Raw genomic sequence first — 26,327 nt, 5'->3', positions numbered from 1 at the left:
CTCATTATCCTACAAGCATTGAGGATTTTTCCTTCCTTCCTTCCTTCCTTCCTTCCCTTTCCCTTCCCTTCCCTTCCCTTCCCTTCTGCTTTTTAATGCTTAACTAAGTCTACTTTTGGACTTACACCATGCTTTTAATTTACAGGTAGTCCTCGAGTTACAATGGCAATTGGGACCAGAATTTCCATCACTAAGCAATGCGGTCATAAAGCGCGACGTCACATGACCACATTGCTTAGCAACAGCAATCCTGGCAGTCCCAGTTGTTGTCATAACCCCAGGACTGCACGGGATGTTAAGTGAGGACTTCATGTGACTGTGACGTGGGAAGAGGCAGGAGTCCCAGGCAAGCAGGCTGGCAGGTGAGAGCTACAGGCCAGGGGCAGGTACTGCAGGCAGGTGCTAGGCAACATGGGAGGAGGGAGGGTGCCATGAGTGGGTTCTAGGGAGTGCAGGTGGGCAGCTGGGTGCCACCGCCACACTGCGAAGTGACCAGGGCCACGAATCCACCACATCACACTCTGAGCCACTGCCGGCCAGGGCAATCCTCCTGCCAGGCAGCGAGGCACATGCCAAGATGCCTGGTGGTAACGCCTGGCAGCTACTGGGCTGAGGGCTTCCCACGTGACAAGGCAGCTGAGGGGAGGCAGCAATGAAATCAGGGTAGCCCTGTATAACATCAGATGTTGAGTGCAATACCAGATTTCAGTATTTCAACAAACCGGTTGGGTTGATGTGACATTCAGGCTACCACATTTGGGTTGCAAAAATCCAGACCACCATTAGATGGCAACAAAGAGTTTTTTGTATTTCCTTCTACCACCTGGTGTTCAACCGGCATTTTGCAGCCCAGATTTGGTATCCTCTGGGTTGCATGAAGCCAGTCACTTGAAATCGCTTTGAATGTCTTGGGTCCTTGCAATAATTCAACAGCATTCACAGATATATTCTTTTCCAATTGAATCATTACATGCCAAAATGCCAGAAGAACCATGAAGCAGAAGGTATTTATGATTAACAACCTGTGATGCTTCCTGCCTCCCTGGGGCTGGGTTCGTGCAGCTTGTTCAGCAGAAATGTGGTTTGCTCATTTGTGTGAGCGTCCTTAGGAACCTAGGCAGTGTAACTTGTAAACTATGATTGATGGTTTAACGTGTTTGGTCTGACACCTGGGGGGAAGGGTATTTTTGTTTTATCTTTGTTTTGATTGATTGTTGTGAACCACCTAGAATCATTATATGAGATAGGCGGCCATATAAGTTCTGTAAATAAACAGATAAATAAAATAATGTTGCAGGAGCAGAGCTGCAAACTAGTTCCGTAGCAGTACAAATCCCAGAAAATTCTTTATCAAGCGAACTGGGTGGGGGCATTGTGATAATCTGAGCCCTCAATATTCTTCCAGCTTCATCCTATGTCAATATAATTATTTTTGCCTTTATTTTTTTGTCCACTGACGTCAGTGATGCAGTAAGCATGCATGTGCAGGGGAGCCCCAAAGATGGAAATATCCTTTAGGTCTGCATTAACTTTTCTGCCAAAAATGAGAAATATTGATCCACCTAACGGTTTCAAATACACCCCTATAGTTTGCCCCCTCCACAAATGGGATGCAGAGCAACCTTTCTTGCCCACCCCCCCAAACTCTAACTGAGCCTAGCCCGACCACATTTGCAATCTAGTGTAAGTATGCAAAAGATGTTCCATACAATTCCATCTTTCATCAGCTAAGGATCTTGGATTATTAATCCATTGATTATCCCATTTAATTACAGGTAGTCCTTGCTTACTGACAACTGGGACCAGCATTTTGGTCGCTAAGTGAAGCAGTTAAGTGAATCCAACCCAATTTTATGACCATTTTGTGGCAGTCGTTAAGTGAATCACATGGTGATTAAGGGAACCGCATGGTCATTAAGTGAATCACAAAGTTCCCCATTGATTTTGCTTGCCGGAAGCCGGCTGGGGAGGTTGAAAATGGCAACCACATGACTGCAATTGTAAATGTGAACTGGCTGCCAAGTGCCCAAATTGTGATCATGTGACTGCAGGGATGCTGTGACAGTCGTAAGTGCGAGGACCGACTGCAAGTCTTTTTTTCAGTGCTGACATAAGTCAGAACCATCACTAAACGAATGATTGTTAAGCAAGGACTACCTGTTTTCACCTTTCTCCCTCATGCACCTCTGTTTGAAATTATTCTTGATTCTCGTGTTCATGCCGGCCAAATGCTCAAATGTCAATGAGTCTACAGTGACCTACAGATAACCAGAACAAAGCAAAGGAGTCTTAGATTACATTTACAGAAGCAGGAGATCAACTAGTTTGCACGCCACCACACCATTTCTCTTACCTCTGCAGAGAGAATATGATGCCAAGTACTTACTAAACAGAAATTTAGTGTTTGGGGGCAGGGAGAGGGATTTTTCTCCAAAACCTTGCCCCGGAAGAAAGCGCTCTGTGTTTCTCTACCTGAGGTGGCTGTCTCCCTGACAGAAGGATTGTTCCCTCGAACAATGGGCTCTTTGGCCAATTTATGTGAAATGGCCAAAAATACAGCCCTGGGGGTTAAATGTGGTCCCGCTTTTGTTATCCTGCTGCTCCAGAACGTTTTTAAAAAGGACACGCTCTGCCTTCTGAACATATATCAGTTCTTCTGCTTTTGACTTTCAAACAAGGGTGGGCATAAAAGAGCAAATTAGAGGTGGGAACTCTTTTCCCCGTGTTTCTGTCGGTCCCACAAGGTAGGCCAGGCCAGGAAATGAACTCTGCAGGAGGGCTAAAACTACTTTTATTGAGATTGGCTATAACAGCAGAATCCCACACATACATACACCAACTTCTTACATCTTCCCCCTCCAAGCAGAGCTCTAAGAGCCTAATGGTCATTGAAGCATGGCCATCTGCAGATGGTTGCAGATGACATCACGGGCGTTATCATGACGTCATCACACAAGGAGCCCCCACTGTGCCTTCAGAAGGGCATCAGGACCCATCCATGAATATTCCTAATAACTGTACCTCTATATTAATTTTACTCATCTTGAAGGTATCACAAGAGGTTCTTGAAGGCATCACAAGAGGTTGCGTCGTTTAAGTTTGAACTCTGCATCTCTCCCTTTTGACGGTGTCCTCTAAAGGGTTTTGGGGAGGGCCACAATCACCCCTTTCCCAGGCTGATCTAAACTGTATGGGCAGGTGAAGGGCCCAAGTGGCATCATGAGGGGGGATGGGAAGGCCCACCCTTGTGGGGCCCAATCAATGGAGGACCCACAAAGTAGCAACTTACTGAGATACCGTAGCAGGAAAGAGATCCAGTTTGAGATCAGTTACATAGAGGACAGACATGGGTGGGCTGGAATGAGCAATGCCTTTTGGGGGTTCACAAAAGGGGTTCAGTCACATTGCCATAACTGCCATCTTGCCTTTTTGCAACCTCCCCACCCGGCTAAGGCTCACTGTATGTAAGTGCGTGTGCAGAGAGAAAGAAGAAAGAGGGATTTCTCAAACTGGGGGTCACCAGGTGTTTTCCTCAAAAATTCTTACCAATCTGGTGCAAAACAACACAATTAAAATTGAAGGATCCTTTTTTCCCCCTTTTTAACCCACCACAATGGCTTTTGAGTAGAGGAATCATCGGGACAAGAACGGGAGGCGTCTATGCACCGCGCTGACCTGGCTTGCCCTCTGCAGAAGGAATAATACTGGAGGAGAGACAAAAACTGGGGGAGGAATTTAAAAGTACCCGGCTGGAAGGACAAGAAGCGTGGGGGCTCTGGAAGAGAATGGCAAAAGCAACGTATGGCCTGCCAGCGTTTTGCAAGCTGCGACCTTTTAAGAGCACTTTAGGAGAGGCTGATTTAAGGCCATAAAACACCCCTTCCTTCCATCAGTAAATGAAAGGGGATGTCTTCAAAATGAAATGAAATCCAGATTTCAGAAATTATACTAAGGCAAGCAAGCTCATCCCTTCCCATTAAAAATATGGTTTTAAATTTTATTGTTTTTTCCCCCATTATTGCCAGTGAAACCATTTTATTTTATAAAGGGTCTAGAAAAGTATCTCTCTTTTGGATCATTTTCACATCTTGACCCATACTTTGGACAGACCCTCTCTCTGTTCCGCTCTCCACACTGGCCAATCTTGGGTGTTATGAAAAAACTAAGCAGACTTGTTTGGTACTTGGATGGGAGACCACCAGGAATTCCTAAAGTTGCAGATTAGAGTGGAAAGTAATAAAAAATCCCCCCAAATGGTTATGGCAAATCCCTTCCATATTGTTATCATGATGACTGCATGACCATGTCCATGAACTACTACCTCTGCTGCTACTACTACTAATAGCATATTAAACTTGAGAGCCAGTTTGGTGTAGAGGATAAGGCGCTGGCCTAGAAACCAGGAGACTGAGTTCTCATCCCACCTTAGGCACAAAGCCAGCTGGGTGACCTTGGGCAGGTCACTTTCACAGCATGGCTGGCTGGGGAATTCCGGGAGCTGAAGTCCACACATCTTAAAGTTGCTGAGGTTAAAAAACATTGGGCTAAGCAGGTACTATGGGAGTCGGTACCAGGAATTAGGCCCAGAGAAATCCACTAGATGGCAACAGAGAGACAGATGGATTTTTCCATATCACTTTGCTGCCTTCTAGTGGCTGTTTAGATTTTTGCATACCAGGTTTTGTAGCTCTTGGGCTACCAGGAGGCAACCCTGCAACGGGTGACTTTCGTGACCGTCTTCTTTGCTAAGAGGCATCCCACAGGCGCATGCCTGCACCATGTCTCTGCGAGGACAGTCACAAGGGCCCCTAACAAACGCAGGCCTCCTTTTGAGCAACATGCATTCACTACCACAGTGGGGCCTGTGTTAGACGGTGAGTCCTAGGCCTGCTTTAGGCATGAAGGCCTGGCTGGGCCAGTCCCCCTCTCTCAGTTCACCCCACCTCACAGGGTTGTTGTGGGAAATAGGCAGCTCACCATCTTGAGTTATATATCTTAAAAAGCTGAATTAAAAAAATCAATAAATAATAATAAGGCAGAGCAGCCCAGCCTTGCAAAAACATCAGAAGAGGTCTCCAAGCGAGTCAACGCCGGGGTGGGGGGGCGGATTCGTAACACAGACCAGGTCTGTCAACAGACGGACCTCCACTAGATGGCTGCCGAGAGAGATGCTCTTCTGCCCCTTTTTCCTCACCTCCAGCGGCCGCCCGGATTCTCCTCCCCGCACCGCTCCACAAAAGGCGGTTTCTTACCTTCTCCCAGCCGAGGCCGGGCTCCGTCGCTGGCCGCAGGAGGGCGAGAGCGGGCACCAGGAGCCGCCGCCGGCCGGGGCTCCCCCGCCGCCTTGTTGGAGAAGGGAGCGTGGCCTCAGCTGACGCAACCCGCCCGGCTCCCTATATAAGGCGATGCGGCGGCGCTTCCGCCTCTAAACCATCCGCGCTCGGAGTCCTCGGTGGACGTGGAGACTCGCAGCAGCTCCCTTGCAAATGGGCTCCGTCGCCTAGCGTCCGCCCTCCTGAGCCAGGTCACCCGTGGTCTCGAGCCGCCGGGATTCTGCCGGTCGCAGCGCTAAGACTTCAAGGTAAGGGGGGGCCCTTTTTGCAAGCAACCCCCCCGTTTCTGCCTTAATTCCTTCGGCTCCTTCCTCCGCGAGGCTTCCCACGCCTGCCTTTCCCGCGCATGGAAGCCGCTGCTGGCGAGTAACGGATCCGCGCCACTTGCCGACTCCGGTCAGGGAAAGCGCGAGCGGCTGCGTTCACACGATGCCCTAAACTCGACCCGTGTTAATCACGGTGAGCGCGGTGGGGCGAACTCGGGCCCCTTAGTCGATGGGCGGCTCAGGGCAAGGGTTGAGCGCGAAAGGGAGAGCCAGGGAAACGTGCCGGGCGACCCCAGCCACTTTATCGCACCCAGACGAGCGGAGCCATCAAGGCCCGGACATGTTTTCAAACCGCTTCCGGTTTTGCTCCTCAGCTGTAATGCACTTTTTCGTGTGAAGCTGCTGTTTGAATGCGACTTCGAACCCTTCTGCCCAGTAGGATCTTTAAATTGGAGCCTGGCTGGCCGTGCTTACTGGGGATGAGCGCTACTCGCGCCTGACTACTCGGGAATAAAACGCCCCGAAGCCCGGTTCGGTTTCCTCCCTCGCGAGGGTGTCGTTGACGACGGTCCCAGCCGAAGTCCCGTTGAACCGGGCGTCGGACTCGCCTCTGACCAGCTGCCCCTGTGGCATCGGGGCCCTGCAACGGCTGTGGCGCGTTGGTCGCGGGGGGCGAAAGCGACGGCTCCGTAGGGGGCTTGGGGGCGCCCTCGGGCCGGTATCATCTGCTAGCATATGTAGTTTTTGAACAAAACAGCTAGCAGATGATACCGGCCCGAGGGCGCCCCCAAGCCCCCTACGGAGCCGTCGCTTTCGCCCCCCGCGACCAACGTAAGAAGCGTGTCGGTTTCACTCGGCGGTTCCGGGTCCCATCCTGTCGGGGGACTCCTTTCCTCTCTTCTCACGCTTTCGCGGTCCAACCGTCTCTCCCCCCCCCCCCTTCTCCGCGCGGGAAGGGAGGACGTGTGGCCCGAACGTTCTAAGCTTTGATCGGACGTTCCATTCCGGCCCTCGGCGTTCCATTCAGTGTCCCAACGTTCCATTCGGGTTTCCGCTTTTCTCGCCATCCGTCAAAAAACGCTGATTTATTTTTATGGGGTTTTTTGGGGGGGGTGGAATGTTTATTGGTCAAGGTTATTTTTTCCTCCTCTGTACACCCTTCGCCTTGACCCGGGTGGTTGCCGGGATGGCGGTCTTGTTCGTTTTTGTGTTTAGCCGCCCTTATCGAAATGTTAATAGTTAATCCGCCTTATGTTGGAAGAAGTCTGGTCAGTAATTGACGGGCCGCCGCGTTTTTGCTTGGCTGAGTGCTGTCTGGTGGCCATATTGGCCCCAATTGTGGAAAAAACGGAGGAGTACCCCCCGCGGGGGGGGGGGGAAGCTAACTCGATCTTTGACCGTTACATTATAGCTATTAAAAAAAAATAATAAAAAATCCCGCCTCCTCCCTGGGAGCTGTTGAAGTGTGTACAAAAACCACACATTTTGCTTGCTTTGCAGCCTGCAGAGGTGTGTTAAAAAAATAAATAAAGCCAGTTAAGTAAGCAGGCGGTGAGCCAGTTTATTCTGGTTTTCAGATCAGAGGGTTTTTTTCCTCCTGAGTAAAACAAAAGGCACACAAGAGGAAGGAGCAAGAATGAGTATCTCAGCCCCCTCTTCCAACTCAAATGCACTTAGAAGACTCAAATTAGATTATTTCTTTTTTAGAATTTTCCTTTTATTTTTTTTAATTTACCATTTTCTGCTGGCAAATTGAGGCACATGTCTCAATCTCCTGGAGTGTTTTCTGACTTATTCAGAATTAATATTATAGCCCCTTTTCTGTACCTAGGCAAGTGACTGTGTTCATGTTTGTGTCAGTTCTGACTGGTGTGTGTACAAACCAGTAAAATCCAGATTTCTAAGTTCCTTTAGGGGCCCTTTTAGATTCAAAGCACTGTTTCTCAACCTCAGCAACTTTAAGCTGTGTGGACTACAACTCCCAGAATTCCCCAGCCAGCAGGGCTGGCTGGAGAATTCTGGGAGTTGAAGTCCACACAGCTTAAAGTTGCTGAGGTTGAGAAATACTGCTTTAAAGTAAACCTTATATAAAGTAGTAATTGACTACAGTAGTGGCTATTGCTCATTTTGTCCTGAACAGTGAAAATGAATAGGCAAGGGGGGGGGGGGAAGCTAGGAAAGGAAAATAAACTTGAATAGAAATCTCAAAAGAACGGAAACAGCTGATTGTACTCAAAGGTGGCTTCTGATCTAGAGTGTGAATGTAGCATCTCTCTGTGGTTCTTTGAGGCAGCTGTATCTTTGCAGAGTACCAAAGACCCGCACCAGATGTGCAAGCTTTCTGGGTTTGCTTAACAGCTCCCTCAAAAGTACTTTGCACATGTCTGTGATTTAGCTGCTGATGCTCCAAAGAGGCTTTGCTTTGTAGCAGACCCATGGAGTTGCTTATTCCTTGTATCTTATTGACCTGCTTTTCTCTTGCTTACAACCTGTAATTGTACTTTACTCATACCCTATTGAGTAACTCCAGACTGCTTTTGGAAGAGCTCCTTAGAGGACGGAGCATGGCACAGTGTCAGTTTGTAAATGCAAGAAGATGGCAGCCCAAATATTAATGGGCGATGTGAAACCCATCTGCTCTTTGGCTCAGCAGACTAGCTGGGAATCCCCCACTGCAGTGGCAATAGAAGATAAACCAAGCAGAATCTTCAAAGATTTTTTTTTGACTCTGGCCCAATTTTAAACCAATAGAAGAAGTAAATTAACCAAATACATGGGAATGTTCAAACTGAGCTTGTCTAAACCTGGTTTGTTTTTAGTTTTTGGCCCTGGCCCCTTCTTCCTTTTGGGGTGAGCGTCCTTGACTCCACTTAGATAGTTAAATGTACCCTGAAAAAGTTGCATTCCCCTATTGGAGTAGGAGAGCCAGTTTGGTGTACTGGTTAAGGCGCCGGACTAGAAACTGGGAGACTTGAGTTCTGGTCCTGCCTTAGGCACGAAGCCAGCTGGGTGACCTTGGGCCAATCCCTCTCAGCCCTAGGAAGAAGCAGGCAAGGGCAAAGCACTTCTGAAAAATGCTGCCAAGAAAACTTCAGGAACTAATCCAGGCAGCCACCAGGAGTCAACACTGACTTGAAGGTGCCAAAAAAAAAATTAAGTAGGCCTTCTGAGATTCCCTCTAAGGGAAAAGACATCAAGCATTTGAGGAAGAAGTCTGACAGCAGCCATCAGGTTACCTGCATCTTGCATTCTGGATGAGAACTTAAGCTGTGCCCCTGGCCCATCTAGTCCAGCAGTCTGTCCTCCCAGTGGCCAACCAACTTCCTAAGGAAGCCCGCCAGTGTCCCAGCAGTTGACCTTCAGAGGCAGTCTCACTGCCAAAAGGCTAACAGTCATGGATCCCCAAGATTACTTTGAGTTCTGGATAGAGCTGAAATATTCCAACCCCTGGAGGAATGTATTTGCTGGCTGTCCCCTTTATCATCATCAGCGTTTGGTCCACCCAAAAAAACTTGGGAAAACTTGGCTGTGAACCTGGTCGGTGATTTATAAGTCAAGCCAACTGGCAGACTCTTCCTATCACCCCAGAGTTGGACTGGCAGTGTTTAGTTCAGGAAACTTTTTAAATTTAACACTTATTTAATTCAGAACATGATTTAATTTTGAGTAAGGTGCTGCTTTTCCAAGTCACAGAACAGCAGCACCCAGCTCTGTGGGTGTGTGCCTGTTCCCATGAAATGTGCTGGTGCAACATGAAAATGTGTTGATGCTTCTCTGGGAGTTGTTCAAATGAGCTGTTGGGATCTGCTGCCTAATGAAGTGGAGTTAGTCAAAATGTTAGGCTGAGGTGGCAATTAATCCTAGCAACTCAGCAGCAGCTGAGGGGTGATAGTATGGCATTGTCTGCTCTGAGCCAGTGAGTCAGCTCCAAGAATCGTTCACAGCCTTTTGTGTCTTAAGTCCTACCAGTCACTCTAAGAATGGGGTCCCCACCAAGAAAATTAAAAGTCTGACTTTTCCAAAAAGGGTGTGTGTGCACATCTGTGTATGTACACACGTCGGTGCGCTTACAGACATTGACTGTTGTGTTTGTCAGTCACAGTAAGCTTTAATGAGAAATGGAGGTAATATTGCTGACAATTTAATTGATGTACAAGTAATCCTCGTTTAGCAACCACAAGTGGGAGCAGCAACTCAGTTGTTAAACAAAGTGGTCGCTAAGTGAAACCGCTCCTGTGCTTATGATCTTCCTTCAGCTTTCCTTTGCTTTACGGACCTGCGAAGGTTGTCAGTGTGAGGATTGGTCATAAAGTTACTTTTTCAGCACCGTCTTAACTGCGAATGGTTGCTAACTGAGGCATTCGCTAAATGAGGCCTACCTGTAGCTGTAAAAGTCGCTAGCTGGGGCTGACGCAGTGTTTGTCATGAAGGAAGCAGTCTTTCCCTGAGCTCAACCCCCAAAATATATCCCAATATTGAAGTACCATTTCCAGACACCACTGTAGGATCTGAGACTTAAATAGGGTTGCGCTGGCATGATACAGGTGCCATACTTTCATACATCATGACATGTACAAAACGGTGGTCCCTACAAGGCAATGCTGCTTTTGTCATTTTGATGTCAGCTTCTGATTCTGTGGATGCGTGTGACCCCAAATCACTTTCTGATCTGGGAGACTGGGGATGATCCAGCTGTTTGCTGGAAGCCAAACAGCCAGGTTGGCCTGGGCAGGATGGCAGCTTTTCCACATCTTTCTTAAGTAGGTACTAAATGTACCACTGTCTTGTCAGAGGAATGGAGGTGGTCTTAATTTGCGTATGGCTGTTTCCTACATTCCCATAAGAGGCTTAATGTTTTCTGTGTCCCAGGATTTACAACTTGCGCAAGAAAGAAGATCAAGAAAGATGGCAGCAATCCCGTCGAGTGGCTCCCTTGTGGCAACCCACGACTACTACCGAAGTAAGAGTGGGAAAAGGGCGTTGTGAGTCACTGCCAACCAAGGGTAAAGGAGGGGAAGTGTTCAACCTTTCCCATCCTGTTGACCCCAGAAGGGCACAGATTTGCACACCATGTCACATCAGCTGTGCTTGGACTGCATGGAAGACTCTTCTCCAGTAGAGTGGGGGAAAAGGTGGCTTTGTCCTACAGTGCCCACTTCACTCTTTGGATGAGTTTTGTGGCTCAGCTTATTATGCAAATACAGAAAAGAGGTTAGTCTGGTCACCAAGTTAAATGTGTGTAATCATAGTTACAGTTCGGACATCACATTTGAGATGAAAACAGGAGTGGGAAGAGCTTTCAAGGGTTACTTTGGTTATGCAAACGTGACCACTGTAGCTTGTAAAATAATTGCCCGTAGTGTGAACCTGGTTTATTGGTTGGGGGATAGGGAAGTTGAATAAGTGTGGGTTCAACAAAACAAAGGTAAACTAGTAATGCTTTTGCATGATGTTTGACCCAGGTCAGCACATGGTATGGATCAGCCCTTCTTGACTTCAGACTGCGAAAGTAGCCTTAGATCTCAGGGAAGTTACTTTCCCAAGATGGAAATGAGCTGAGGACTTAACATGGCTGGGCTTGCACGTCATACTAAGCAACAGTATATTTAAAGTCTAGCTTGCTGAACAAGCCATAGTACTGTGCCTTGGAAGGTTACAAGGTGGTGGCCTTGATGTGCTAATCACATGCAGGGATAGACTATTTCAGCCCTTTCTGGAGTGTTTATAGGGAATATCTTTGGCCAAAATAAAGAGGCTTCAGTGCCTATTTGGAGTCTTTTGGTGCCACAATTTAAGACAAATCTATTTTGGTACCAAATTTCAGAGCTGTAATCTGAGGTGCAAAGCTCTGGAAGGTGCAAAAATAGGACAGGGTTGATGGGTTATCTCCTCACCCACCACTTGCTATGGCTGGATTTAGGTATTGCTCCAAATAGCTAACTAAATTGAGATTTGGCATGCTGTGGGAATTCTACCCAAGTATTTTTCCTTCTTAACAGGCTTCTGAGAGCCAGTTTGGTGCAGTGGTTAAAGCACCAGGCTAGAAACTAGGTGATTGTGAGTTCTAGTCCTGCCTTAGGCACAAAGCCAGCTGGGTGACATTGGGCCAGTCCCTCTCTCTTAGCCCTGGGAAGCAGGCAGTGGCAAACCACTTCTGAAAAACCTTGCCAAGAAAACTGCAGGGACTTGTCCAGGCAGTGGCCAGGAGTCAACACTGACACAAAGGCACCAAAAACAAAAAAAAACCAACCTGCACCCCCAAAACAGGCTTTTCTCCTTTCCTTGTTTACAAAGAGAGAACTCATGCATTTCATAGTAATAAGTAACCTAATGAGTTTTTAAGCTTCACTCTGTTTGGCATGGCTGATCTCAGTTTCTGCACTTGCAACCAGTTAATTAAATCAGCACTTTGGGTTGGTGCTTATGAAAAACTTCACCTCCTGTTCCCTGCTCTGAGTGGGACTGTCTGCATCTCTGTCCATGTTCTAGCAATCCTTCATTGCGTCTCTTACTTCTCCACCCTGGGTGGAGTTTTGAGGCCTGAAGGGACTGGGCCAAAGTTCAACACAGATGTTGATCCAAACTTTTTATTTTCTCCCTCACTGCAATGTTGCAATGGGCCCTGGAGGTGTGGGAAGGGTAACACAGTCCATCTAGCCGGAAACGTGGCCATGTGGGTGGTACATGGGATGGCTTGGGAAGGACTGTGTTCCTTCACTGGCCTTTGGAGCATTCATGAAAGGAGAAATAGTACACAGGGTGAAAGCCTAATGAGCGACAGGGTTTTAAATTGTTGTGACCCCAATGAATGTGTGTGTAAAAGGCCCTGGGCATTGGCTGTTTCTGAGTAAAGGGTTTTCAAACATCTCCCAACCCAGAGGTGAATCCCCTGCCTCTTCCCTGGCTTCATTTTGGGTCAAGTTAATTCTTTAATAAAAGTTCTTGAGCTTCTCTAAAGTTCTTCCTGTGTTGCTTTGGAAAGGGTCAATCCAGACAGTTCCCAAGATGTGGCAGGAAGGTGCACTGTGGAAAGCAGTAAATGTTTTGGCTAACATGGCCCCTTGTCTTCTCCTGCAGGACGTTTGGGTTCCACTTCCAGCAACAGCTCCTGTGGAAGTGCTGAGTACTCTGGAGAAGTCATCCCACACCATCCAGGTCAATATTTTAGATTTTCAAAATTCATTCTTGGTTTTGGTTGAAGGCCTTTACAAACACAGGGACAATAATCCCTTGATTTAACGTACTAAGAAGGGAGGAAGGGTGTCATCAGAGTTGAATGTCCACTAAATGGTGGGTGAGGTTTTACATGGGTGTGTAACGTGTGCAAAATGTGTGAACGTTGACTGGACTGAATCACCATGCAATGAACTGGGTCTGTCTCCTAGGGTGAAATCTGCCATTGCTTGAAATTTAGATTTTGTGTGTTAAATCCACAGTCCATTGAATCAACGTGCTTGTTTTTCTCATAGGACCATATGATTAAGTACCTTTAAATCCTTTTTTGTGAAGCCTTGTGGAGATTTTTTACCAGGAAATATGGTTGCTCTTTGGAGTGCGCACTGCGTTGGCTTGCACTCACGTTGTGCTATCAAGCTTTGCATTGTTATTGCTGGTCTTACAGTGTTCTCTTTTCCATTTTGAATTTGGTAGAGCTGAAATCTGGAGTATTACTTAAGCAAGGGTTGGTTGTTGTGGGACCCACCAAGAAAGTGGCTGAGATTTTCAATAGCTGATTCCTATGGTTGTAAGCTAGGCAGGGTTGACTTTTTGCTCCCTCTAAAGTTCAGAGGTGGACGTGTTGATCCAGTACACAGAATGCTCTAAGCTGTGTTCTCAGCTATTTATTATGACTTGGCTGTGCATGAAAATGCAGGAACATCTAAGAGCGCTCTTTTGCTTGCTTGAGAGAAGATGGCTTCATGAAGAAAGCTTGAAGTATACCTTAGTTGGTTGCCAGAGCCCATGCCCAATTTCAGTAAAACTATTGAGTTGGGTGGCATGTCATTCCCACAGAAATGGGAGAATTTACATGGGAGTAAACATCTGCACTTCCTGCTCTCCTTGCATGTCTTTAATTCAGTTTCAGCCGAGGAGGAATGAGGTTCTAGCCAAGTTCAAGGAAGAAGCAGAATTGATCTCCTGCCATTTGGGTGCAGCCAATGAGCTGCTGTAGCAGATCTCAGCCTCTTCCTTGGCCAAAACATTACATCCATCAGCAATTTTATGGTGCTGTCCCTTCTTTACACCATTCTGTTGCTAAGTAAGGGAATAGAAATGTCCTCCTGGGATTAACCTCTGATTGGCAGGAGAATAATTCAAAATACCTTCAGTTCTTCCACTTGGGGTCAGCTAAGGGAAGAGGCAAGGATCTGGGGAAATTCTTGCATGAACGAAAGTCCAATTTGGAGATTTTGCTGGTTGGCCTTCTCTAAATTAGGTTAAAGGCCAACGTGCTATAGGAACAGTGCATTCTACAGCCCATCTCTTTTCTCCTGTATGTTCACTCTAGTCAAAATGGAGAGTGATCTTCTAGAACCAAGAAGACCCATTTTAAATCCATTTTTTGCACATGAAGTACACTGAGTGATTTTGGGCCAGTCACTATCTCAAGCCAGTCTACCCTACTAGGTTGATGGGATGGGAAAACTAGGAGGACCCCTTAGGCCACCTTGTGCTTGTAGATGGCTGGGGGATTCTGGGAGTTGAAGTCCACCCATCTTAAAGTGGCCAAGGTTGAGAAACACTGTTGTAGAGGAAAGGAAGGCTATAAATCAAATAAAATGTTTGGATAAGGCAAAATGGTCTCTGAACTCTGCTTTCCTGTTTCTGATCCTAGTTTTTTCCTTCCTTTCTTGGTAGGTCTTCCCAAGTCTGACCCTGGACACTGGTGGGCCAGTTTTTTCTTCGGAAAGCATACCCACCCAGTTATGACACCCGTATCAGAATCTCCAGAGAAGTAAGTGAGCTGGGATTAGATTTTAAACATCCACCTTTGGGGATGTTTCAACTTAACTGTTGAAATAAGGATCTTGGGAAGCTATGATCAACTGGTGTTAGAATGGGAAGCAGTGTTCAGGACTCACAGATGTAACAAAGAGATAAATTTTGGTAGAAAAAAGGCCTTACTTTCACCTTACTGGCCATTTAATGGCCAAAATCTGATGCCCTGTGTATTTTGGGATGCTATATATCCCATGAGCCAGCATGGTTAGTGTTAGGGGCTTATGGGATATATAGCCCCCAAATTTTAAAGGGTGCTGTATCACTTGCCTGTCGTGTTTAATACAAACAAGTACAATGCTCTTAACCAGGTCAGTTTAAAGACTGATCTTTTAACTCACATGTCATGCTCAAATTAATTAGCTTAAATCTTGGCTTAGTTTTTATGGCTTGGTGTGTTGGGTGAATCCAAGTCCTGAAGATACATGTGTCCCACCGTCACTCAGGGTGAATGCAGCCCGCAGCAGGCAAATATTTTGCATGATAAATTTCACCACTGCAAAAACACAAATACAGATCATGTGAATATGGAAACCCAACTGTATAATGCAATTAAAAGCAGGTTAAAAGCCTGGAAAATAGAAGGGTCTCCTGGTACTGAACTGAGGCTAACGTGGGCCCCAGTTGGGCCTCTCTGGTGAGGGGGTTGCAGGAATGAGGGGGCCACAGAAAAAGCTTTCCCCTTGTAAAGACCCACCTTACCTCCTCTGGTGGGGGGGCTTGGAGGAGGACTTTACTGGATGATCTAAGGTCTGGGTTTGTAATGGTATGTGAGAAAGACCTTGAGGAACAGGGCAAAGAGTTGCTGCCTAGGGAACGGTCAGATAAGAGAGGGCCGAGCCTGCAGCTGCATAATGGGCGGAGAAAGAGGCTCAGGAGGGACCCTCCCTAGTGTCTCGGGCCGTAAAGGAGATGGGGGGAGAGTTGTACTTTCAGACTTGCAAGATTGATGTCAGCCTTCCCAGGTAGACCAGACAGGAAATACGACCAGATGAGCTAATTCTGCTTTATTGTAAAGCTACATTAACATGATTTTGCAAGTCTGAAAGTACAATTCTCCCCCAGCCCCATCTCCTTTACAGCCTCTTGCCTGCCACTATCCAGCTGTGGGCTCTGCCCTCTCTTACCTGACTGCTCCCTAGACAGCATCTCTTGGCCCCGCCTCCCAAGGTCTTTCCCACATACCATTACAGGGTTGGTGCATATGGGAGAAAGGAGTCATGTCTGAGTTAGAAGTAATGTGCTCTCATCCTGGGCTCTCTTACAGCTCAGGAACCTTCCAGGTAGCCCATGGCATGATCACCTGTGACCTGGCCCAGGAAGCAATGAGGAAGCGCCACGCCAGCGAACCCAGCAAGCCCACTGTGGGTCCCACAGCGTGAGGGAGGCCGGTGTTCACCAGATGACGCTTCTGATTTGGCCGCTAGGGGCTACAGCCCATTTCCCACTCCCCATCCCTGTAGGCTAGGTAGGCTGCTTCTGAGTACAATTAGTCAGACGTAGGTTTTTATAAAAATAAAAATGACAACTAAAAAAAAATACACACCATTCTTTTCTACTTGTTTGAGGGTCAACACAGCTACGTCTTTCTTCCACACCGCCTTGATAACGCGTTTTTCTTTCATTTTGTACTTGTTTAACAGAAACTAATAAATCTTGAGCAGCCTTTTAAACTGCTTGTGTCTTCTGTGAATCCCTACAAACTCAAGATAAAATTGCGGGAGACTTTTTTTTTTTTATTATAAATGGTCCAAATAGGTCATCCAGTCTTGGTTTCCGTCAAAAATTCCAAAGTGCATAAAAAGCTGCTAGGTCCCATCAGATGGTATCTTTGAAGATGGTACCTGAAGCAAGCCTGTTCGTTGAACCCTGGTTTGTCTATGCTGGAGGCTGACAGTTCTCTGGTGGAAAAGAATTTGGACATCAGCAAATGTGCTTCTGGGACTGGAGTGAAACAGCCCTACTCATGAACATAGGATCATTTTCTGAATTGAATGCCTCCAAACTGATCTGACAATCTGGAAAGGGTTTTGCATATATGTAAAACCCTTTTTTAAAAAAAAATAGATCTGGAAAACAATCTAATTCAGGATTTCAAATGGAGGGGGGGTGCAACCTTCCTGGTTCTCCTCGACCTCTCAGTGGCTTTCAACACCAATGATAATTGAATCCTGGATCATCCGTGAAGATTGGTGTGGGACTGTTGTGGTTGTGCTCCACGCTCCATGACCAGTTCGTCTGTTGAGAGGTGGGGAGAAGTCCAGCCCGAAGCCCCTGGTTTGCAGGGTGCCTCAAGGTTTCACATTCTTAACTCTCTTGTTTACCATCTACATGAACTTGTTGGGCAGGGTCACCCATCAACATGGGGTCAAGTGTCATCAATATGATGTATGTTTTGACCTCTGGTTGCCAAGTGATGCTGTTGAGGTCTTGTGCCTCAAGGTTGTCCAGTTCTGGATGGGGAGGAACAGGTTCAAACTCAACCCCGACAAGATGTCGTGAGTGTGCGTTCCACGTTCTCCCAGGACCACAGATTTTGCATCTTCAGTTCTGAATGGAGTAGCATTTCCTGGAAAAAAAACTAGTGTTCAATTTGGGGGTCCTTCTGGACTTTCAGCTCCTATCCAAACCAATGGCATCCAGATTCATCTGGTATTTCTGGACTGGAAGTGCCTCAACCTTTGCATGTGGACTGTTGCAACACACCCTACATGGGGCTGTTCTTGAGGACCATCAGAAGCCACAACTGGTCCGGAATGCAATGGTGGAAACAGTTATGAGTGCATCTTGCTGCACCCATGTAACACCTCTGCTCTGTGAGCTGCACTAGCTACCAATAGCTTCTGGCTGCAATTCAGGGTGCTGGTTGTCACTTGTATAGTCCTTCATGGCCTGGGGCCTGGCTAGCTGAAGGACCGTCCTGTGTCCTTTCATTTCTGCCCATCCTGTACAATTGGATGGAGTTGGCTTGCTTCAGGTACCATCTTCAAAGATACCATCTGATGGGAACTAGCAGCATGCTTTCTCATTCATGGCACCCACTCTCTGGAATAGAATGTTCTCAGAGGTTTTATTTTATTTATTTTTCAAATTTAGTCACTGCCCATCTCACTCAACGAGGTTCAAGTTGCCCCAGTCCTACCTTCCTTTAAATGGGCCTTCAAGACCCAGCTTTTTCTCCATGTGCTTGGTCAGGGGATGCGTGCTGCCCTCTGGAATTTATAGTTTAACCCCTGGTTGTCACCGGCTTCTTGTCTGGATTGTTTTTCGCAGTATGCTACCCTGAGTCACTATGAGTGAGGCTGCCTATACGTTTGGTAAAAGAATAAGATGTGATTTAGCAAATTCTCCGAACTGAGGTCAACAGGCGATTATATGGACACATCTATGACATCAGCACAGACAGTTTGCCACTGCTTTTTTCTGGTTTTCTTATCTTGCCAGTCTACTGGCTTGGAGTCCATGGAAGTCTCCCATCCAAGAATCAAACTGGCCTGACCCTGTTTAACTTCTGAGCCCAAACAAGGTCAGTGATGTAGCACCCCCTGCTGAAACTGAAATATAATTACAACTAAGGATATCTAATACCTTTTTTTGCGCATATTTAATATATCTTCTAGTTAATAAAAATTATTCCTGCTTGGCAGCCTTGGGAAAAGCTTGAGTTCCATCCAAGTCTGTGAATCTTTGATTGATGGCACATTCTCCCTTCTCCTTTTAAAGTTAAACATGCTGTCAAGTCAAGTCAGCTCAAGTAGCTACACGCCCACAACCACACAGTTGTAACCCTTGAGCCTGCTGGTACGTTTTCAACTGATGAATGCTAATCACCTGTAATAGAGTTCTGTTTCTTTTTTTTTTTCTGGACACTAGGATAGGAAATGGGTTGGGCTTTGAAGGTGGAAAGACTGATGCAATACTCAGAAGCAGTTTGAAGTCTCATTTGGAGGACCATCCGTGGGGAGGCAAGAGGAGCCGGCTTTTGCAATCTAGGATTTCTTTTTTTTTTAAATCAGCCTGCTTCATGATATCCTACTGTTGGGTTGCTCTTCAGCTCTACACACATCGCTCACACCGTTTGCATGTTGTGGTAATTGTAGTCTTGATTATGTGCCATCAAGTTGTTTTCGACTCCTAGCAACCACATAGATAGATTTTCCCCATGATGATCTGTCGCTAACCTGGCCTTTCAGGGCTTCTAATGGTGCCCCCATCGCCACTGTTACTGAGTCCATCCCACTTGCTGCTGATTGTCCACTTCTCTTTCCTTCCACCTTTCCCAGCATTACAGGTAGTCCTCACTTAGCAACCATTTCTTTAGTGATGGTTCAGACTTACAATGGTACTGAAAAAAACAACTTATGACCAGTCCTCACATGTCTGTCACCATGTCCCCGCGGTCATGTGATCATGATTTGGGTGCTTGGCAACCAGTTTGCATTTATGACTATCGCGGTGTCCCGTGGTCACATAATTGCCATTTTTGGCCTTCCTGGCCGGCTTCTGCCAAACAAAATCAATGGGGACCCGTGTGATTTGCTTAACAATCACGTGGTTCACTTAATGCCCACGATTCACTTAATGCCTGCCGCAAAAAAGGTGGTAAAATTGGGTCGGATTTGCTTAATGACCACTTCACTTAGCAACCGAAATCCCAGTCCCAATTGTGATAGCTAAGTGAGGACTGCCTGTAGAGCCTTTTCCAGAGAGCTCGGCCTCAGTAGTCTTGAGGCATCCAAAAAGTGCTGGTTTGGGGAATCCTTCCATGTGTGAATCCTGAGGAGATTCAGAAGGATTGTATTGGCACCAAGAAAAGATGGGCTAGCGGTGATTTCCAAATCTGGAAGTTGCAGAGCAATGGGAAATGTCATGCAAGGTCCTCAAAGTGGGACCCAAGACACACTTGGAAAGACAAAGCGCAAAATAATAACCGGCTCCTGAGATTTAATACGCTTCGGATATCTTAAAGCAATTTTGTATTCCAGACAGAAATCAAAATATTGTATCCGTGTTCCTTTCTGAGCTAAAACTCTAAACTCATTGCAGTCAACACAAAAAAACAGCCAAACCATGCGGCTGCCTTGAATTCGTAACGGTTGGAGCCTGAATAGAACAGTTGTTTATTAATGATTTACTCTGGTTTATATGCTGCTCCTTTCCTGAAGTATCTGGCTTACAGCAGACCATTACAAATTGGATTAAAAACGGCAAGAATAACAGACCCAGTTAAATAACACTAGCAACAACTAATTCAATGCACCTCCATTCCTGTGTTGCATGCACTCTTGAACAGCGTGTTTTTACCTGTTTGGAGTATCTAGGGCTAGGCTGTTCCAAAGGCCACCCCTGAGAAGGAATGGCCCCAACCTTTCGGAAGACCTGTCTTTGTGCCCAGGCCTGGAGCCCTGAGTGTGCGAAGGGCCCCGTTTCATGGTTGTGCTTGTTGCAGAATGCTGGGAAAGCCTTTAGCCCAGGAGAGATCAGAAAAGTCACACACCAGGCATTTCTATAAAAATAATTTATTTACAAAAAGCAAAACATATTTAAAGGACTTAGCTCTCCTGGCTTGCTACATATCGGCAGAGAGAAAAAGAGGAAGTAAGAAACAAGTCCGGGCAGGTTCCTCCCCCCAGGCGATTTGCATCAAGCACGTGAAAGGAGACAATCAAATACAACCTCTTCACCCGGCCAAAATGATTAGGTACAATAGCAGTCTTAATCGTTAGTAGGAAAACCTCAACAGTGCTGACACTGATGCACTTTAACATCTCTTGGCTGCTATTTATATTTAATTTCTTTTGTGTTGTTTTAATTGTCTGACTGTTTTTTATGATTGTTAGACACCGAGAGTCATTGGTTTGAGATGGGTGGCTATATAAATTAAATTAAAGAAAGAGCAAGCCACAGCCAGGCCAATGATCAGAGAAGAGAAATCTGAGTCCAGACCAGGAATGTCCTTTGAGAAAGCGTCTCAGCCTTCACCCTCCCTAGTTCTCTTTAGGATAAAGGCAGGGAGGGGGGAGGCCCATTCAGGGTTGCAAGATTCTGTTAGCCTACCCTATAATAAAAGTAGTTTTAGTATTCATGATTTTGGTGTTCAAGTCTGGCCTGCCTCAAAGGGCTGACATCACTACCCATATCATAAGGCTACAGTTCTCCACCTTGCACACCAGTTGTTCTTGACATGGTCCTTGAGTCAGCCTTGATTCCTGGGGCTTGCAGTTTTCTTTGCAACTTTTTTGGAAGTGGCTTGCCAATAGCGTCTTCCTCGGGCTGAAAGAAAGTAACTGGTCCCAAGTCATCCAACTGGCTTTGTGCTTAAGCAGGACTAGAACTCACAATCGCCTGGTTTCTACTCCAGCAACTCCACGTTAGAGAACAATAGCAAGAACTGTTTATGCCATAGCCAATCGTACTAGCTCCGGCATGTCAGTCGCTCGGTACCAAACCAGATCTGGCACATTATTGTTCACTAACGTGGAAGTGAATCTCACAGAGAAGAACCAGGTCTCGGTCATCAGACGTTTCTCTTCACAAGTTTTATATTGCACTGGAAAAGGTAACAGGCCCAAGGTGGGTTTCAAATCCCAAATGCTGGCACAAGTTGGCTCTTTCTCCAGTTGCAATCACAGTTTATCCTGGCCTGTTCCCATGTGCAATGCTGAAGGAGGGTTTATGATGGCAAAAAATGAAGGCGTTGAGTAGCACCTTGACCACTGCACGTTTGACACTTGTCTCACAAGTGTTACGTTTGCTCCCAGGTCCTGCTTATGGTCACCTACTCACGCGCACACAGCCTGTCGAGGTGCATGGATCTCGCAACCCCCTTGGCACTCTACCTGGGTTTTCCAGATACAGGATACACAGCCCTGGTTGACAGCCAGGAAATAATTAGGAAGATAGTCAAATCATTTTCAACCAATGGAATACATGGAGACTCAGTAAATTCAAAGTGCAGCAAAACTTTACTGGTTACAATGTACATTTGCTCTCTCACACACCTACAGGTAGCCCTCGACTTACAGCCACAACTGGGACTGGAATTCCCATCGCTAAGTGAGGTGGTCATTAAGTGAGTCATGCCTGATTTTACAACTTTTTTGCCACAGTCATTAAGTGAATCAGCATGGTTGTTAAGTGAATCATGTGGTTAAGTGAATCCAGCTTCCCCCATTGACTTTGCTTGTCAGAAGCTGGCTGGGACAGTCGCAAAGGCGATCACATGACCCCGGGACTCTGCAACCATTGTAAATACATGCCGGTTGCCAAGCGCCTGAATTTTGATAATGTGACCATTTGGACGCTGCAATGGTCATAAGTGCGAGGAGTGGTAATAACTCACTTTTTCCAGTGCTGTTGTAATTTTGAACGGTTGCTAAACAAATGGTTATAAGTCGAGGACTACCGTACACACTCATCTCTACTTACCCACGTCCTTCTCTCCTAGGCTGCCCAACACTAGCTAGAGCACCGTTTCTCAACCTTGGCAACTTCAAGACGTGTGGACTTTTTAATTGTCCCCTTTTCACGTGTTAATGGTTGCATTGCCTAAGGGGAAGAATTTGCCTGGACTTGTTTTAGTTTCAGTTTCCCTTCTGTGTAGGCTTGCAGAGAATATGCAGCTGAGAGAAATCTCTCCTCTCAGCAAACAGCCTTTAAATATGTTTTGCTTTTTGTAAATAAAATTATTTTTATAGAAATGCAGTACCTGCAATCTGTCTCACATGTAACCTGCAGAATCACCGTGTCTTTCGTCTTTCCCTCCTTCTCCACCCCTGACCCGTCCCAATTTAAATTTTAAATCATTTTAGCCACCCTGTGCATCTGATGCAAGGGGCTGCACCTCACAACGGCTTTTGCCTTTCGATTAAACGTGTTGGCCAGAAAAAGTGCCACCAGACTCCTTTTGAATTAGTGCTAGTAAGAAATTTGTGTAGGACTGTCCCACCCCACAGCTGGAATCTGTGCAACAACGAAGCGTTGTTTCACTCCACTGGATTTTAGAAGAAGCCATTTCGGGACTCTTGCTGGAATCTGAGTTCATCGGTTCTACAACCAGAAACAAAAACAGTATAAAAACAGCTTTGACAACTATGGCAAAATACTATCATTACACTACAGTGAATTAGAAAGTCAGGATCCAGCCAAAACTCTGTTAATATATCTAGGAATGTCCCATTGTGTAAACTCTGATCCTTCCGTTCCTGGCTTTGGGCAATAATGAAACCTCCATGTGCAGAGCTAGTATACAGGGTCTGCGTCACCCAGGGCAAACATGGATTCCGTGCCCATTTTGGCGCCCCCCAGCACGGCGCCCAGGGCACATGCCCCGCTTGCCCCCCCCTAGCTGCGGCCCTGCTGGTATCTCTGAATACTACTATTTGAGGGACAAATTGTGAGTAGCATAGAAGCCCAGCTTCTTGCCAGCAATTGACTCAACTGGGTTGGAAACATAAAGTTTATAAGGCTAATTAGCAGCCAATTATAGAGTTACTTATTTTCAGCCTCACCTATCATGGTTAGGGGGATAAAAATGAATGGGTTGCAGGTGTGATGAAGAAGACATAGGCCAGGGTTTCTCAACCTCGGCGACTTTAAGATGGGTGGACTTCAACTCCCAGAATTTCCCAGCCAGCCGGGGAATTCTGGGAGTTGAAGTCCACCCATCTTAAAGTTGCCGAGGTTGAGAAACACTGACATAGGCATTTATAGAACTGAGTTGAGGTCCCCAATTAATGTTGGCCAAACAGTGACAACCCCATCATGGTTGGCCAAAACATTCCACATTTCTAGGATAGCAACAAAAAAATCTACCACTCTTAGCCTTTCAGGGGGTTGACGTTCCTCCCTCCCTCGCGTGTTAGGCTGTCTCCCTGCTGATACCGTGGTAGATTCTACGTTTGGGGTCAGTGGGAACCGATACTTCCAGGACGCCTGGGACGTCCCTGGCTGGGGTTCTCCCATTTCATCCCAGGTGATCAACTCTGCGGGCGATTCGCTGGGTGCCGGTTGCTCTGGTTCTCTCCCATCGTCAGATTCCTCCACCTCAGGGCTGGAACTCAAATCCTGCCAGAAACCTGAAGGTTCTGGGGTGAGACTCAATTCTCCGCTCTTGACCGTTGACTCAGGCATCAAGCCAGTTGGTTCCTCAAGTCCCCCGGTCGTGAGCTTGGACTCGGCCATCGTTAACTCTTTTCCCTCACAAGAAACTAATCTTGGTAGGAGCTAACGGTACAACTTTGGTGATTCTCAGCTTTATGTAATGGTTGCCTATTCTAGAACACCATCAGACTCATGAGCAGGATCACAAAGATATCTGTTTTATTAAAGAATAGTATGCAGGATCACAAAGAAAGCTGAGAATGGAAAAAGCGCGCCAAATGCAAACTAAAAACCCTTGGTACAAATGAGATCCCTCTTCCCAAGCTCACAATCCCAGGTGCTCCTAACGGCTTCTGACGGTCCGCAGGAAAAGTCCTTGAACAGAGCACATAACCCAAAAACATTCCATTGAAATGAACATAGATACAGAGTTTGGCACAAGGTTTCACAGCAGCTCCGTCCCAACAGAAACGTGTGTCAGCACCATGGCATGTGTAACGTTACGATGTACAGTGCACATTGAAACAGTGAACATGACACACACATCTTCAGACTGCCAAGGTTGAGAAACACTGCAGTAGACTCTTAACCCCTTTTCTTCACCATTCCTGTTTCTTTCTTTTCTTCGACCTCCTTCCATCTTGCCAAGCAGTCATTTCTTTCCAGCTCATTGTCTCTGCCAGAGCCAGCCCCAGATATGTGAGTTTCTGCTTTCTGATCATTGTCTTAAAGAAGAGGTCTGCTAAACCCAAATCCAAACTTGGAAAAAAGTGTCTTGTCGTCTTCCTCTTGCTCATTCTCAGCATTCAGGTGCCACAGCCACAGCTGTGCCTGCAGGAGGAGAGGGCGCACCATTGCAATGCACCCCGTCCCTTTGATGAGGCATGCAATGGACAGAAGGGGCAGGGTGCAATTGCAATGCTGCGCCCACCATCTTGCAGATTTTGACACCCCCACTCCACCAGACACCATTGCCTGCCATATTTTAATCCTGGAATAACAGTTCCTTTAGCTATTCTAATCTTTATTGCCACTGAAAGACCCTGATCCTTCCTAATCTTGTCTAAATCAGTCCGGGCTGTTTCCTGCGACTAATCTGTTTATTTTCCCTGCTTTATTCATTCTTGAACCCAAGCAAACAAAATTATCGATCACTCTCCATTGTTCTCCTAAATTGTATGGTGTGCTCTTTGCTGCCTGCTTCCCCCACCCAGTACCAGGAATTCCTCCCTATTCCTGAATTTAAACCAAGGCTATTTTTAGACGCAATGATTTTGCACGGGTTGGCAGGCAGCAGAGAGAAAACAATTACAGGACAAGAGAGACCAGAGAGACCAGATGTAATTCCATCTGCCTGCATAGATCGATGCAAAGAGGAGAACTTACATTTTCACAGCAATCTACCCAGAGATGTTCTGACTGCCAAAACGATGCTTTCTGTCAAATTAGAGGCTAGGCCAGGGTCAGAGAAGCTGCACCCATGGAATATTGGTTTGGAAGCACTTTTATCAGTCAAGAAATTGCACTGAATTTCATCGTGAAATTCTGTTTTCCTGAAATGGTTGCCAGTGGCTGTGTTTGTACCACACCCTAATCTGGCTGTTAAGTTCATTTTCTGAGTTCACAAAATACAGCAGTGTTTCTGAACCTTTAAGATGCGTGGACTTCAACTCCCAGAATTCCTCAGCCAGCAAGGCTGGATGAGGAATTCTGGGAATTGAAGTCCGCACATCTTAAAGATACCAAGGTTGACAAACATTGTAATACAATGAATCATAAACAACCAAATTGGGTTGGCACATCATACCAAGCCAAAAAAAAGTGTGTGTGTGTGTCTCCTCTCACCCCTATGGGTGGCATGTGTCTTCCTCAACCTTGAGTCCTCCACCAGAGGCCTGGGAGTTTGAGGGTTCTGCACAGGATCTTAGCTGTTCCTAGCACTGCACTCTTCTGGTCAGAGAGCTCTGATGTCGTTCCTGGGATCTGTTGGAGCCCCTCTCCCAGCTTGGGAGTCACAGCCCCAAGTGCCCCTAGCACCACTGGGAATCCTTTGGCCTTCACTTTCCACATCCTCTCCAGTTCCTCCTTCAGGCCCTGGTCCTTCTCCAGCTTCTCATACTCCGTCTTCCTGATGTTGCCATCACTTGGCACCGCTACATCTATCACTACCACCGTCTTCTGGTCCTTATCTATTACTACGATGTCTGGTTGATTGGCCAGTACCTGCCTGTCTGTCTGGACCTGGAAGTGCCACAGGATCTCAGCCCTGTCATTCTCCACAATCTTCTGTGGAACCTCCCACCTGGACTTGGGAGGGTCTAGCCCATACCCTGTGCAGATGTTCCTGTACACAATGCCAGCTACTTGGTTGTGCCGTTCAGTGTATGCTGGTCCTGCCTGCATCTTACACCCTGCCACTCTGTGCTGGACTGTCTCTGGGGCCTCTCTGCACAGTCTGCACCTCGGGTCCCATCTAGTGTGGGAGGCCCCTGCTTCTGTGGATCTGGTGCTTAGTGCCTGTTCTTGTGCTGCTATGATCAGTGCCTCGGGGCTGTCTTTTAGTCCAGCCCTTTCCAGCCACTGGTAGGATTTCCCAGTGTCAGCCACCTCAGCTCTCTGTCGATGG

At 46.7% G+C, this 26,327-nt stretch overlaps 1 protein-coding gene across 1 annotated transcript; it reads left to right on the top strand.

Moving 5' to 3' along the window:
* The first annotated feature begins 5,413 nt into the window (after positions 1-5,413).
* On the top strand, positions 5,414-16,138 carry PPDPF (pancreatic progenitor cell differentiation and proliferation factor). The gene is made up of 5 exons (XM_063296931.1): positions 5,414-5,581; positions 10,469-10,559; positions 12,677-12,754; positions 14,459-14,555; positions 15,867-16,138. The coding sequence occupies exons 2-5, from the start codon at positions 10,505-10,507 to the stop codon at positions 15,979-15,981; spliced, it is 345 nt and encodes a 114-aa protein (XP_063153001.1). The 5' UTR covers positions 5,414-5,581; positions 10,469-10,504; the 3' UTR covers positions 15,982-16,138.
* Positions 16,139-26,327: the final 10,189 nt, after the last annotated feature.

This window comes from Candoia aspera, chromosome 3 (assembly GCF_035149785.1).
Source record: "Candoia aspera isolate rCanAsp1 chromosome 3, rCanAsp1.hap2, whole genome shotgun sequence".
NCBI lineage: Eukaryota > Metazoa > Chordata > Lepidosauria > Squamata > Boidae > Candoia > Candoia aspera.
The sequence above is the reverse complement of the archived record's forward strand: the minus strand, read 5'-3'. Positions and strand labels throughout refer to the sequence as shown.